Raw genomic sequence first — 14,365 nt, 5'->3', positions numbered from 1 at the left:
GCAATGTGGCTTTCCTGTAAGAAATGAGGCAGGGAAGACCTAGGCCTCCTAATTTTCTTTCAAGGGTCATTAGGTTCTTAGCCAACCTTGTTTTTTTTCCTTGCCAGATGTATATATTTAGTACTAGCTGATGACCTGGCTCTGCCCGGGTATGCATGTGTGTGTCTGGTGTTGGCTCTGCCTACTTTTTCTAACCTTAACACACAACCAGAGCAGTTAAAAAAGAAGATTTGATACTAACCCACAGCATTCTTACACTGCAATTAACAGTGTAAAAGAATGGCTGCAGTTTATATTTTTGAGTAAAATTTGTTTTCCGCCCACTTTTTGTATTCGTGACACACAGTCACTCAGTGACCAAGTTTATGAGCTTTCGGGTTCCTTGGCATCATAAATGTGTAAATGGAAGCAGTTTATCCACCAAATAAAACTGATTGGCTGTTTGTGTCTCCACCCTTTTTAGTGAATTTGAACCCCAGTCTCCCAATAACCGACTGTAGCAAGTTTGAAGCCTCTGCCTCTGCCATTCTTACATGGTTAATGGCAAAGTTCTCAAACTTTGCATAGTTGGTCACTGGGTGACTGGCATACATGTTCAGGGAAGTGGGTGGAGCCTACAACAGCCTATCAAAATTCACCTGTTGATTTTCAAGGGGAATATTTAAATTGCTGCCATTTTTACACTGTTAATAGCAGATGCCTCAAATCTGGTACAGTCATTCACTGGGTGACTGGGATTCAAATTCCCGAAAGTGGAAGGAGCCACAAACAGCCAATCAGATTTGTTTCATTTCTATAGGAATATACAAATTATTGATACCAAGGATCCCAAAGCTCATAAACTTGGTCATTGAGTGACTGTATGTCAAGGTTAGAAACAGTGTATGGAGCCAAAAACAATTCACTTTTTACATGGGTCATTGGGTGACTGTGGTTCACGTTCTGAAAAGGGGGCAGAGCCACAAACAACCAATCAGATTGTTTTATATTAGTGGGAAAATTTAAATTATCAATGTCAAGAACCACAAAGCTCACAAGCTTGGTTATTGAGGGACTTTGTGGCAAGGTTTGATAAAGTGGGCGGAACCAACAACTACATTTTTACATGGGAAAATATAAACCGCAGCCATTATTAAACTGCTAATGGCAGGGTTCTCAAACTTGACACAGTTGGTCATTGGATTACTGGGGTTCAAATTCTGAAAAGGGGGTGGGGCCACAAGAGCCAGATTTGTTTAATTGCAATGGGAAAATACAAATTATAGATGCCAAGGACTCCAAATCTCATAAGCTTGGTCATTGAGTGACTGTGTGCCAAGATTAGAAACAGTGGGCAAAGCCAAAAACAGGTAACTTTTTACATGGGAAAATATAAACTGCAGTCAATCTTACACTGTTAATGACAGGATTCTCAAACTTGACACAGTTGGCCGCTGGGTGACTGGAGATTTATATTCAGAAAAGTGGGTGGAGCCACAAACAGCCAATCAGTTTTCTTTGGTGGATAAACTTCTTTCATTCACACATTTTTGATGCCAGGAACCCAAAAGCTCACAAACTTGGTCATTGAGTGACTGTGTGTCAAGGTTACAAAAAGTGGGCAGAGCCAAAAACACACAAAAACACATTTTACTGAGAGAATACAATGCAGCTATTCTTACACTGTTTATGGCAGGGTTCTCAAACTTCACACAGTTGGTCACTGGGTGACTAGGATTAATAATCAGTAAAGTGGTTGGAGCCTACAACAGCCAATCAAAATTCACCTGCTGATTTTCAAGGGGAATATTTAAATTGATGTTATTCTTACACTTATAATGGCAGAGGCCTCAAACCTGGTACCGTTGGTCATTTGATGACTGGAGTTCAAATTTTGGAAAGGGGTGGAGAGACAAACAGCCAATCAGATTTGTTTAATTTCAATGGGAAAATGCAAATATTGTTAACAAGGATCGTAACGCTCATAAAATTGGTCATTGAGTGACTGTATGTCAAGGATACAAACATTGGGTGGAGCCAAAAACAACTTTTTCCATGGGAAAATATAAACTGCAGCGATTTTTACACTGTTAAAGTGGACCTGAACTTTTGCACAGGGCAGAAGGAAAACATAACAGAAATGCACCCTGTGTGTATTTAAAAAGTTTAGCCTGTGTAATTCCCCCTCATTTGTGTCTAATCACTAGCTGTAATTTGATCCCTTCCCTGTGTCACTTGACTGCCTATAGCAGATAAGCAGATAAGCCCATTTGAAAGCACAGGCTGTAAACAGTATATCTGCTTCCATGAATCAGGAAGTAGAAACTGTGCGGTTTTTTTAGGATTTGTATCAGCTGTAACAAAGACATGTTTTTTTGTTTAAAGGTTTTATGCGGTTGTGTATCTTTTAGAGCAGAGAGGAGTTCTGAGTTCAGGTCCAATTTAATGGCAGGGTTCTCAAACTTGACACAGTTGGCCACTGGGTGACTGGGATAAATATTTAGAAAGTGGATGGAGCCTACAACAGCCAAACCTGGTAGAGTCAGTGATTGGGTGACTGGGTTCACATTTTGAAAAGTGGGTAGAGTCACAAACAGCTAATCAGATTTGTTTCATTTCAGTGGGAAAATTTAAATGATTGATGCCAAGGACAACAAAGCTCTCAGACTTGGTTATGGAGTGACCGTGTGTCAAGGTTTTAAAAAGTGGGCAGAGCCAACAACTACATTTTTTACATGGGAAAATATAAACTGCAGCCATTCTTACAATGTTACTAGCAGGGTTCTCAAACTTGACACAGTTGGTGATTGGGATTAATATTCATCAAAGTGGGTGGAGCTTACAACAGCCAATCAAATGTCATCTAATGATTTTAAAGAGGAATATTTACATCGCTTCCATTCCTATGTGGTTATTGGCAGAGGCCTCAAATCTGGCAAAGTCTGTCATTGGGTGACTGTGGTTCAAATTCACTAAAGGGGGCAAAAACAAAAACTGCCAATCAGATTTCTTTGCTGGATAAACTGCTTCCATTAGCACAATTTTGATGCCAGGAACCTGAAAGCTCACAAACTTGGTCATTGAGTGACTGTGTGTCAAGGTTAGAAAAAGTGGGTGGACACAAATACACATTTCACTGGGAAAATGTAAACTGCAGCCATTCTTACACTTTAATGCCAGGATTCTTAAACTTTGCACAGTTGGTCACTGGGTGACTGAGATAAATATTCATAAAAGTGGGTGGGGCCTACAAAATCCAATCAAAATTCACCTATTGATTTTCAAAGGGAATGTTTAAATTGCTGCCATTCTTGCATTGTTAATGGTACAAGCCTTAAACCTGGTATAGTTGGTCATTGTGTGCCAGGGGTTCAAATTCAAAAAAGGGAATGGGGCCACATACAGCCAATCAGATTTGTTTCATTTCAATGGGGAAATACAAATTATTGATGCCAATGACCCCCAAAGCTCACAAACTTGGTCACTGACTGTTTGTGTGTTAAGGTTAGAAAAAGTGGGCAGAGCCAACAGCAGCCAAATACATACCTGGACAATATCAGGTCATCAGCTAGTTATTTATATCTGAGGGGATCGATTGCTGTGTTTGGATCTTTGTGTAGATTATATAAATCAGGGGTTCTCAGACACCCCTTTTTAAAATCCGAATAGATTCGGATCCGGATACCCAGATATCCGGATCCGAATCAGATATCCGAATCCGAACTTTTGGGTATCCGAGTAGAACCCAATACCCGGTTGGTTTCGGATATCCGAATAGAAAACCGGAAGTTGCCTTTAAAACTCTCTCTCTCTCTCTCTCTCTCTCTCTCTCTCTCTCTCTCTCTCTCTCTCTCTCTCTCTCTCTCTCTCGGATTTTTGCCATTGAAGGTGAAAAAAGTTTGTATTATCTGGGTAGTCCGGATATCTGAAATCCGGATGAGCATCACTGATATAAATCAGCATAGAAGTCACTCAGGGTGTCTGCTATTTGTTTGGGATCGGAGTGTAACACTCCTGCGGTCAAAAAAGTCTGTAATGGCTTCTTTTATTGTTTTTTATTTTTTTTTATACGGTGTTGAACTAAATTATTACTCATCCTCCAATTGTTACCTATAGACTGAGTATGCTGGTTAGAAATTACTAGAGAAATGGAGGTATGGTCAGAACATGTGATAACTGAAGTTTTTTTTTTTTTACAGATCTCTTTGTGTACTGGAAAACAATGAGACTTTTTTCTTTGCTACTAATGTTTGATTATTTAGCTGTACTACACATACAATTCATTATCTCATATGTTTATTTTCACTTGAGGTTTTCTTTAAGTTTTCTCCTAGGAAATTATTTTTTATCTTCTGTTTAAAATGCTTTTTCAGCACTCTGCATTCAAAAGTACCAAATATGAGGTGAAAAATTCCCGCCAAAATTATTTCGAGGATTTAGAATAACTTTTCTTCATATTGCAATGGAAACAGAACAAAAAGGTAGGTGAAAAGGTGCTATCAAAATTATTTAAAAGTATTTTTTTTTTATTGCTGGGATTTAATAGGCATTTTATTGGTTTGAAAATATCACCTAGGAGAACAGGGTTCGCGAACCGAAAATCGGAGGTCCGGCCCATCTCTACATAGGAATGATACTTTGGCCCATATGCAATCACTTTTCTCATGAGTTTTCTCCTAGGAGTTAATTTTTCATCTTCTCTTTTCTCTTCTCATTATTGACAAGTTTGAAATTATCACCAAGGAAGGAACTCAGGAGAAAAAAAACATATGGGCCCTTATAAGAATACACATACCTTGTGACACAAATGCAGCCATAACACTGAGGAATACAATGGTATAAGTCCTACGGATAGTAGAAGTTCTATACATCTGCACTTTTCCATCCATCGGGCAGTGAGGCTGCTGCAGAATATCCATCTCAGCCTTCAGAGGATGTTGTCGTTTGGGAAAACTCTTCATTCTGTGGAAATAAATTCTTATCTTGGCCAATGTGAAAAAGCACAGATTGTTCAAACCCATCATAAATAACAGAGAGTAAGTGAGAGAGGGGAAAATAAACTGCTTATAACCTGTTTAAAGTGTACCCGAGCCGATATGTGACATGATGAAATAAACATGTGTATGTACAGTACAAAGCATATTAATAACCAGGCACTTTTACTTTACGTTTTATTTTGCTGCCTGAAAGAGTTAATTTCTAGGCATGGAAGTGACAGCTTCTGTCTCGTTTGTACCTTGTCGGGAATAGAGTAATCATCACTGATAAGCAAGTTACAGCCAAAAAAAAGTTTTCCTGGCAGAATACAACTTCTGAGGGCAGGAAGAGATAAAATACATGAACTATAGACCTTTTTCTAACTCTGGGACACTTAATAGGCTACCAGTGATTAGAGGCAGTAAAGCATTCATCCTACTTTGTTTAAAGTAGATATCCCCCTTTTTGTGTCTTGGAAATTATGATACAGTTTATTTATCATGTTACCTTTATCACTGTCATTACCAATTCTCTATTTTGTATTCTGTATTTTGTATCATTTTTGTATATTGTCACTAATTATGTATCTTGTATATTAGTGTACACCATTGTCTGTATTATGTACCCCATGTTTGTTTCTGACTTTGTACAGCGCCACAAAATATGTTGGCGCTTTATACATCAATATTAATAATAATAATATTAATAATAAATATAAAAGAAAACCTTGGGATAATTAAAAAAGTCATTTTGAGGAGTAGGAGGATAAAATATAATTGTTTATCCCATCAGTTTATTTTCAACTCTGGTTCACTGTAAGGGAAATAAATAATACATAATAATAAATACATTACCAGAATAAAGTACTGAAAAAGAAAAAATAAAATGATTAGATAATAGAATTAGATAACGATTAGATAATAGTATTAGATAATGATTAGATAGTACTTTATTAGATGATGATTAGATAGTACTTTATTAGATGATGATTAGATAGTACTTTATTAGATAAGCCGTAGGGGTCGCCACGGCAACAGGGCTCCGGACTTTTTAATTTTTTGTTTTGCCCCTAAAGTCACCCGCCTGCTCTCTTCCTCCCTGGTGAGGAGGGTGAGTGTGGATGAGGGCTTGCGGTCATGTTTGGTGACCCGCAGGGCACACGCGGCTAGCAGACAGCCCCCAGCAGCATCTCAGCGGTGTATGCAGTTAGTGCATGCACCGCTCGCAGGACCTCACACACAGGAACAGCTACCAGCTACTGGCTCAGGGCAGTTCAGGGACTCCCTCCGCTCTGAGTCCGTGAGTCAACAGCCAGCTTCCTGTACAAAGTTGGCCTTTATGGAAGAGTGGCAAGAAGAAAGCCATTGTTAACAGAAAAGCATAAGAAGTCCCGTTTGCAGTTTGCCACAAGCCATGTGGGGGACACAGCAACCATGTGGAAGAAAGTGCTCTGGTCAAATGAGACCAAAATGGAACTTTTTGGCCAAAATGCAAAACGCTATGTGTGGCAGAAAACTAACACTGCACATCACTCTGAACACACCTTCCCCACTGTCAAATGTGGTGGTGGCAGCATCATGCTCGGGGGGTGCATCTCTTCAGCAGGGACAGGGAAGCTGGTCAGAGTTGATGAGAAGATGGATGGAGCCAAATACAGGGCAAACTTGGAAGAAAACCTCTTGGAGACTGAAAAAGACTTGAGACTGGGGCGGAGGTGCACCTTCCAGCAGGACTATGGCCTCAATTCACTAAGATCATGCTGGAGATTATAAGGCAAGAGAAAACTTACCTCCACACAGTGAGAGAGTTATCTTATCTCTTCATTCCTTATGTTACCTTCTCTGTAGTTATTTTCACAAGCAGTTAATAAACAGCCTGTCTTTAACTCTGGAGTTATTTTAAGGATTGAAGAGTTAACTTAAAGACAGAAGAGTTAACTTTAGGTTTGCCTGAGGTAAAATGTTTCCTGAATACTACATGCCTCATCACCATGGTGATAACTCTAGAAATGTTATTAAAGACAGGAGATAAGCTTAGTGAATTGAGGCCATTGACCCTAAACATAAAGGCAGGGCAACAATGGAATGGTTTAAAACAAAACATATCTATGTGTTAGAATGGCCCAGTCAAAGTCCAGATCTAAATCCAATCGAGAATCTGTGGCAAGATCTGAAAACTGCTCTTCACAAACGCTGTCCATCTAATCTGAATGAGCTAGAGGTGTTTTGCAAAGAAGAATGGGCAAGGATTTCAGTCACTAGATGTGCAAAACTGGCAGAGACATACCCTAAAAGACTGGCAGCTGTAATTGCAGCAAAAAGTGGTTCTACAAAGTATTGACTCAGGGGGCCGATTAATTACGCACACCCCACTTTGCAGTTATTTGTAAATAATATTTGGAATGATGTAGGATTTTCGATCCACTTCTTACGTGTACACCACTTTGTATTGGTCTTTCACGTGGAAATCCAATAAAATTGATGCATGTTTGTGGCAGTAATGTGACAAAATGTGGAAAACTTCTAGGGGGAGAATTCTTTTGCAACCCACTATATATATATATATATATATATATATATATATATATATATATATATATATATATATATATATATACACTGCTCTCCTATGACTAAGATCGATTTGTGTTTGCTTATCACGCAGGGGAATCTGCCTTAGGTACAGCAGTGGGAGGAGCCGCACTTATGCCATCAGCGCTGTTGCGCTTTGTGATTGGGTCGCTGGCCTGTTTTGGTTTTAACTAACAGTAGGGTGGCCAGTCTATTGTCCTATTGGTTGCTCTGATAGTGATGCGGCGCTTCCCCTCCCACCTGTTGACGTCAGAGTCAGCTGACATTATTCTGTGATGCGTAAGTTATACAGCTCTCGCTGCGCTGCTGCTGCTAGATAATACATGCCATGGCTTCTGTATGGTAGGTAGCTTTATTCTTACATGTTCCCCATCAGATCCGTTCCTCCCTTTGAACCATTTGATTGGCTATTGCAACTTTGAATTGATTGGCTAATGTGACAGTTTGTTACTATATAAGCATGTGTTGCCTGTGATTTTATTAAGGCTGAGTGGCTTGAAAAAGAGCTTTAGAGCTCGAAACAGCGGGCTGTTGCCACCATAGCCTATTTTTATACTGAAAGTTGTGTCTTTTTAATGACATTCTAATAAAGCACTCATGTGTACTGCTACTTTTTGTGCCGCCAGCCTTTTTGTGTACATTTCTACAGATCTCATTGGTACTGAGATCTTTGGCTTGGGCACACAGAAGCTTCTCTTTTTGATTGAGCGCCCCTCCACCTTTCATTTGACTACGTTGCACAGGAGAAACAAAGAAGGTGTCTGCTATTAGAGAGAACCCGAGGTGGGTTCTAAGAATCCTATCACTCTGCTTGCCCCCATAAATCAAATGCTGTACTAAGCAACATCGCTAGCTGGCTGTTTACCTCTGTACTGTCATTCTCGCCGCTCCCCCGCCTCCTCTATGCTGCCACTCCCCGCCTGCGTCCCTTCCTGCTGATTCAAGGGAAGGGATGCAGGCGGGGAGCGGTGACATAGAGGAGGCGGGGGAGTGGCAAGAATGACAGTACAGAGGTAAAAGGCCAGCTAGCGATGTTGCTTAGCACAGTGTTTGATTTATGGGGGCAAGCAGAGCACAGGGGGGGGGGGGGGGGGACTGTATAGCAACAGAGGCTGGGCATCATATCTGTGTGGTAATAGGATTCTTAGAACCCACCTCAGGTTCTCTTTAAAAGCAGGTATCACCTGACTTACAACTGGCTGCATAAGTGTGTCTCTACAAATTTAAAGGAACAGAACATGCAAATTGCATCTAAATTGCACCAGAATTGCACTGGCAGGCAGCAGACAGGAAGATTAACTGCTCGGCCAACGCGCGGTTCAGGCGTCCATCTGAAAGTCGCCTTATTCACTTCCAGACATCACCCAGACTAGATCATTTGTTTATTAACATTGCACGCACTGACTTGTTTTATCTGATCATGACTGTATACTGTTTAGTATCTGTCCTTATGCTGGAATGTTTTAGGTTTATGTAGTTTTTTAAACTAACCTGGCACATTTTTTTAAGTATGCAAAACACATGCAGTAGCTAGCTGCAGCTGGTTTATACATTACCTTGTACTGCTGCAGGGACCAACTCAGATTATCACCTTTCTTACTGCCTTGTGGAGTCAGTTTGTCAGTGAAGCCTCCGGGCAGATTTCCACTTGCTTCTCTTGTAGCTCAGACTGAGCTGTGAACAGGAACCAGGAAGAATAAAATTAACAGATCTGAGAGGTGGTTCTTTAAACAAAACGCATGACTTCCTGAACAAGCGTTAGCTGTAGATGTAGCTGTGCCAAAATCAGACAACGTGTAAGGCCTGGCAGATATCTTGTTTTCCTTCAGTCTCTATGCCCCAATCTATTGCTGTGACTCTGAGCCTGAACCACGTCTTCACCTATAGACAAGCCCCCACTTGAACAGGACACTTGTTATGTCTCCTGACTTCGGTTACCCCAGGTATAGAAACTGAGGCCAGGAAAACAAGAGTACCACCAGAGCCCACAAGGCAAGACTATGCAGCTGGACAAAATACTGTGAAATGCACTTGTGGAGGAGAAGACACAGATCACACCAGGAAGCATGAACAAGGTAGCAATATGGCTTGGAGCAACCGCAGCTCTGAGCTTTCAATAACCGCCACAATAAACAAAACACAATGGCTGCTCAGTGCGACTGTTTGCCAATATAATCGCTGTCCCAGCGATAGCAAGCATTCACACAGGCACAGACAAGATGGACTGGAAGGAGTGTAACCAAAAGCAACCGCTGCCACAATTATGTCCACAGGAAAAGCAATAGCAGGAATACTACCACTCACCAGCATAGTGAAGGCAGTATCAAGCTAGCAGGGAAGGATTTCACTGTACCCTCACGGGTACAGCAAATGTCCAGGCAACAAAGCAAGGCAAGGTAATGCAACAAAATTATCAAAGAATGTAAATGAAGCGGCGCTTTAGGGGTTAACTAAGCTGCAGGTTCCAAACAGGGGGTTCCCAAAACCCCTAAAATAAAATACAGAAAATTATGAATCAAGGAACATGCGCTAATATATGCTATTTTCTTTTATTCTAAATATACTTTTTCCATAAAATGACAATAAAACAGTATAAAATTCCTATAATCACCCTTACTAATTATGCATTATACACACTCTCATTCATACCATCCACATTCAAGAAATTCTCCAGATCTCGGAAAATTAACTAAAAAAGGATTAAGCAAATCCCAAATCTTGTGCAAAACTTTCAGATCCACAGTCAATATTGTGATCAGAAGAAAAGGGGATTAATTATCCAATATGCATAAAATAGATTGCAATCAATTGTGGGCGTAATCTAGGTTGCAAGACTCCCAACCGTTAAGTCTGTTACTGTGGGACCCGTCTTGTTAGTATACAACGGGTTTGGTGTAAGTCTTTTATACTTCTTCAAATAATAATTAGGTACATTGTCTCATCAAGGGATACCTTTAAACAGTCTGGTGTCACTCCGTTTGTACAGCTGCGTATACAGCTAAAAGACTTCTGAGCTCTGGCTCTCCGTGTAGCTGTTCTGCAGTATCCGTGGGCATACGTCAATTCCTACTGCTAGTTCCAGGACGACGCTCGCTCTTCCGGATCTCACCGCTATCAGCTGCTTTTCGGTGACGTCACCTTAAAGATAAAGGAGCTTGTGTATATGTGATTGGCCGCTGAGCGCTTCCACAGCCTTCCACACTCCTGAATCCTTCATAAAACGGAGAATATAATCTTATTTACACCTCAACGCGTTTCTGCTAATAAACGTTAGCCTTCTTCAGGAGGAACAGTCTCATTTCACCGGAGTCGTCTGTTATACTGGTTGTCCTGACCATAAAGCCGCCCATATATAGGATTCTCTCCTCCCACAATCCAAGCATTGTGGGTATATGCAAATTAATCTCTCTACCTGTTTTAACCTCTTCCATACCCTCATTCAATCCATCCTATATTCACATACATGTGAGCAGCAATTGCAAGGGTTAATTGTTAAAAACATATTATTTAAAAAAATGCAAAAGTTTCCATCTCGCTATTTAACCCTTTAGGGATTAATGTATCCAATTGGAAGATCCACTTAGACTCATTCCTAGACATTTTCTTAATAAAATCACCCCCTCTTAAGCTTTTCTTTATCACTTCCAGACCAAAAAAGATGGTACCTCTTAGGGTTCCCCCATGTTTCTCTTTATAATGGTTAGAGAGTGGGTGTTTTTCATTTTTCTTTATGATGTTCTTAAAATGTTCACCAATACGTGTATGTAGTGCCCGTTTGGTTCTACCTACATACAATTTACAGCATGGACACTGTATACAATATATGACCCCACTGGTATTACAGGTAATAGAGTCTTTAATTTTATAGCACACCCCACCTGCTGTTGTCACTTCCATAATTCTACCAGGGTTGTGTGTCGCCTTACAGCCAACACACAAACCACATCTGATGAATCCATTTTTCCTTTTCGATTCTGTTACATCTCTTTTACTTTCATTTGCAGCTGTAGCTATTGATAGCCCAATATTTGGAGCCTTTCTGAAAATTAGTCTAGGGATTTCCGGCAATAAGTCACCCAAGATTTTATCCTCTTTTAATACCCTCCAATGTTTTTTCACAATACCTGCTATCGATTTCGATTGAGAGGTATATTGGAGGACCAGAGGAAGATCCACATTACTTTTTTCTGTCTTGACTTTTGGAGCCAACAAATCTTCTCGACTCTGTTTCTCTATAAGGCTTCTAGATTCCTCAATCTGGTCTCTTGGGTAACCTTTTTCCAGAAGACAGTCCATTAGTCCATCCGCTTCTATATTGTAATTTGTTATCTCTGTGCAATTACGGCGTAGCCTCGTGAACTGTCCCCTGGGAATACCATTTAGCCACCTTGGCAAATGGCAGCTACTGTAAAGAATATAACTGTTTACGTCAACATTTTTCTGGAAGGTCTTGGTCTTTAAAATTCCTGATTCTATATATATTTCTAAATCCAAGAAATTAATCCTTTGATCACTTATATTTGCAGTGAACTTTATATTCCAGTCATTATCATTAACAGTGCTCACAAATTGTTCCAGTGAGCTTCGGTCACCTTGCCAGATCAGCAGCACATCGTCTATAAAACGACGCCATTGGACCCGGCTCGCACCGGGACCACCCACTCCATATATATTGTGGGTCTCCCAGTAAGACATAAATAAATTAAATAACGCAAATTTATTTATGTCTTACTGGGAGACCCACAATATATATGGAGTGGGTGGTGAAATATATATAGAATCAGGAATTTTAAAGACCAAGACCTTCCAGAAAAATGTTGACGTAAACAGTTATATTCTTTACAGTAGCTGCCATTTGCCAAGGTGGCTAAATGGTATTCCCAGGGGACAGTTCACGAGGCTACGCCGTAATTGCACAGAGATAACAAATTACAATATAGAAGCGGATGGACTAATGGACTGTCTTCTGGAAAAAGGTTACCCAAGAGACCAGATTGAGGAATCTAGAAGCCTTATAGAGAAACAGAGTCGAGAAGATTTGTTGGCTCCAAAAGTCAAGACAGAAAAAAGTAATGTGGATCTTCCTCTTGTCCTCCAATATACCTCTCAATCGAAATCGATAGCAGGTATTGTGAAAAAACATTGGAGGGTATTAAAAGAGGATAAAATCTTGGGTGACTTATTGCCGGAAATCCCTAGACTAATTTTCAGAAAGGCTCCAAATATTGGGCTATCAATAGCTACAGCTGCAAATGAAAGTAAAAGAGATGTAACAGAATCGAAAAGGAAAAATGGATTCATCAGATGTGGTTTGTGTGTTGGCTGTAAGGCGACACACAACCCTGGTAGAATCATGGAAGTGACAACAGCAGGTGGGGTGTGCTATAACATGAAAGACTCTATTACCTGTAATACCAGTGGGGTCATATATTGTATACAGTGTTCATGCTGTAAATTGTATGTAGGTAGAACCAAACGGGCACTACATACACGTATTGGTGAACATTTTAAGAACATCATAAAGAAAAATGAAAAACACCCACTCTCTAACCATTATAAAGAGAAACATGGGGGAACCCTAAGAGGTACCATCTTTTTTGGTCTGGAAGTGATAACGAAAAGCTTAAGAGGGGGTGATTTTATTAAGAAAATGTCTAGGAATGAGTCTAAGTGGATCTTCCAATTGGATACATTAATCCCTAAAGGGTTAAATAGCGAGATGGAAACTTTTGCATTTTTTTAAATAATATGTTTTTAACAATTAACCCTTGCAATTGCTGCTCACATGTATGTGAATATAGGATGGATTGAATGAGGGTATGGAAGAGGTTAAAACAGGTAGAGAGATTAATTTGCATATACCCACAATGCTTGGATTGTGGGAGGAGAGAATCCTATATATGGGCGGCTTTATGGTCAGGACAACCAGTATAACAGACGACTCCGGTGAAATGAGACTGTTCCTCCTGAAGAAGGCTAACGTTTATTAGCAGAAACGCGTTGAGGTGTAAATAAGATTATATTCTCCGTTTTATGAAGGATTCAGGAGTGTGGAAGGCTGTGGAAGCGCTCAGCGGCCAATCACATATACACAAGCTCCTCTATCTTTAAGGTGACGTCACCGAAAAGCAGCTGATAGCGGTGAGATCCGGAAGAGCGAGCGTCGTCCTGGAACTAGCAGTAGGAATTGACGTATGCCCACGGATACTGCAGAACAGCTACACGGAGAGCCAGAGCTCAGAAGTCTTTTAGCTGTATACGCAGCTGTACAAACGGAGTGACACCAGACTGTTTAAAGGTATCCCTTGATGAGACAATGTACCTAATTATTATTTGAAGAAGTATAAAAGACTTACACCAAACCCGTTGTATACTAACAAGACGGGTCCCACAGTAACAGACTTAACGGTTGGGAGTCTTGCAACCTAGATTACGCCCACAATTGATTGCAATCTATTTTATGCATATTGGATAATTAATCCCCTTTTCTTCTGATCACAATATTGACTGTGGATCTGAAAGTTTTGCACAAGATTTGGGATTTGCTTAATCCTTTTTTAGTTAATTTTCCGAGATCTGGAGAATTTCTTGAATGTGGATGGTATGAATGAGAGTGTGTATAATGCATAATTAGTAAGGGTGATTATAGGAATTTTATACTGTTTTATTGTCATTTTATGGAAAAAGTATATTTAGAATAAAAGAAAATAGCATATATTAGCGCATGTTCCTTGATTCATAACTTTAAGGTAATGCAACAATTTATACTTCACATTAAGGACCCAGCTAAGGCAGAGCTGAATGCTATGAGGGGAAAG

The 14,365-nt window shown here is 40.1% G+C and overlaps 1 protein-coding gene across 1 annotated transcript in view; it reads right to left on the bottom strand.

Annotated features, from left to right (window-relative positions):
- LOC137523100 (phospholipase A2 inhibitor and Ly6/PLAUR domain-containing protein-like) overlaps positions 1–9,208 on the bottom strand; it is a 39,771-nt gene extending 30,563 nt beyond the window's left edge. Inside the window, exons 1-2 of the mRNA XM_068243315.1 lie at positions 9,104–9,208; positions 4,775–4,941 (exon numbers count right to left, since the gene is read on the bottom strand). Coding sequence (XP_068099416.1) covers positions 4,775–4,940 — 166 coding nt within the window. The 5' untranslated portion in view covers position 4,941; positions 9,104–9,208. The remainder of the gene's footprint in view (positions 1–4,774; positions 4,942–9,103) is intronic.
- Positions 9,209–14,365: the final 5,157 nt, after the last annotated feature.

This window comes from Hyperolius riggenbachi, chromosome 6 (assembly GCF_040937935.1).
Source record: "Hyperolius riggenbachi isolate aHypRig1 chromosome 6, aHypRig1.pri, whole genome shotgun sequence".
Classification (NCBI taxonomy): Eukaryota; Metazoa; Chordata; class Amphibia; order Anura; family Hyperoliidae; genus Hyperolius; species Hyperolius riggenbachi.
Note: the sequence above shows the minus strand (reverse complement) of the source record. Positions and strands in the feature narration are given on the sequence as shown.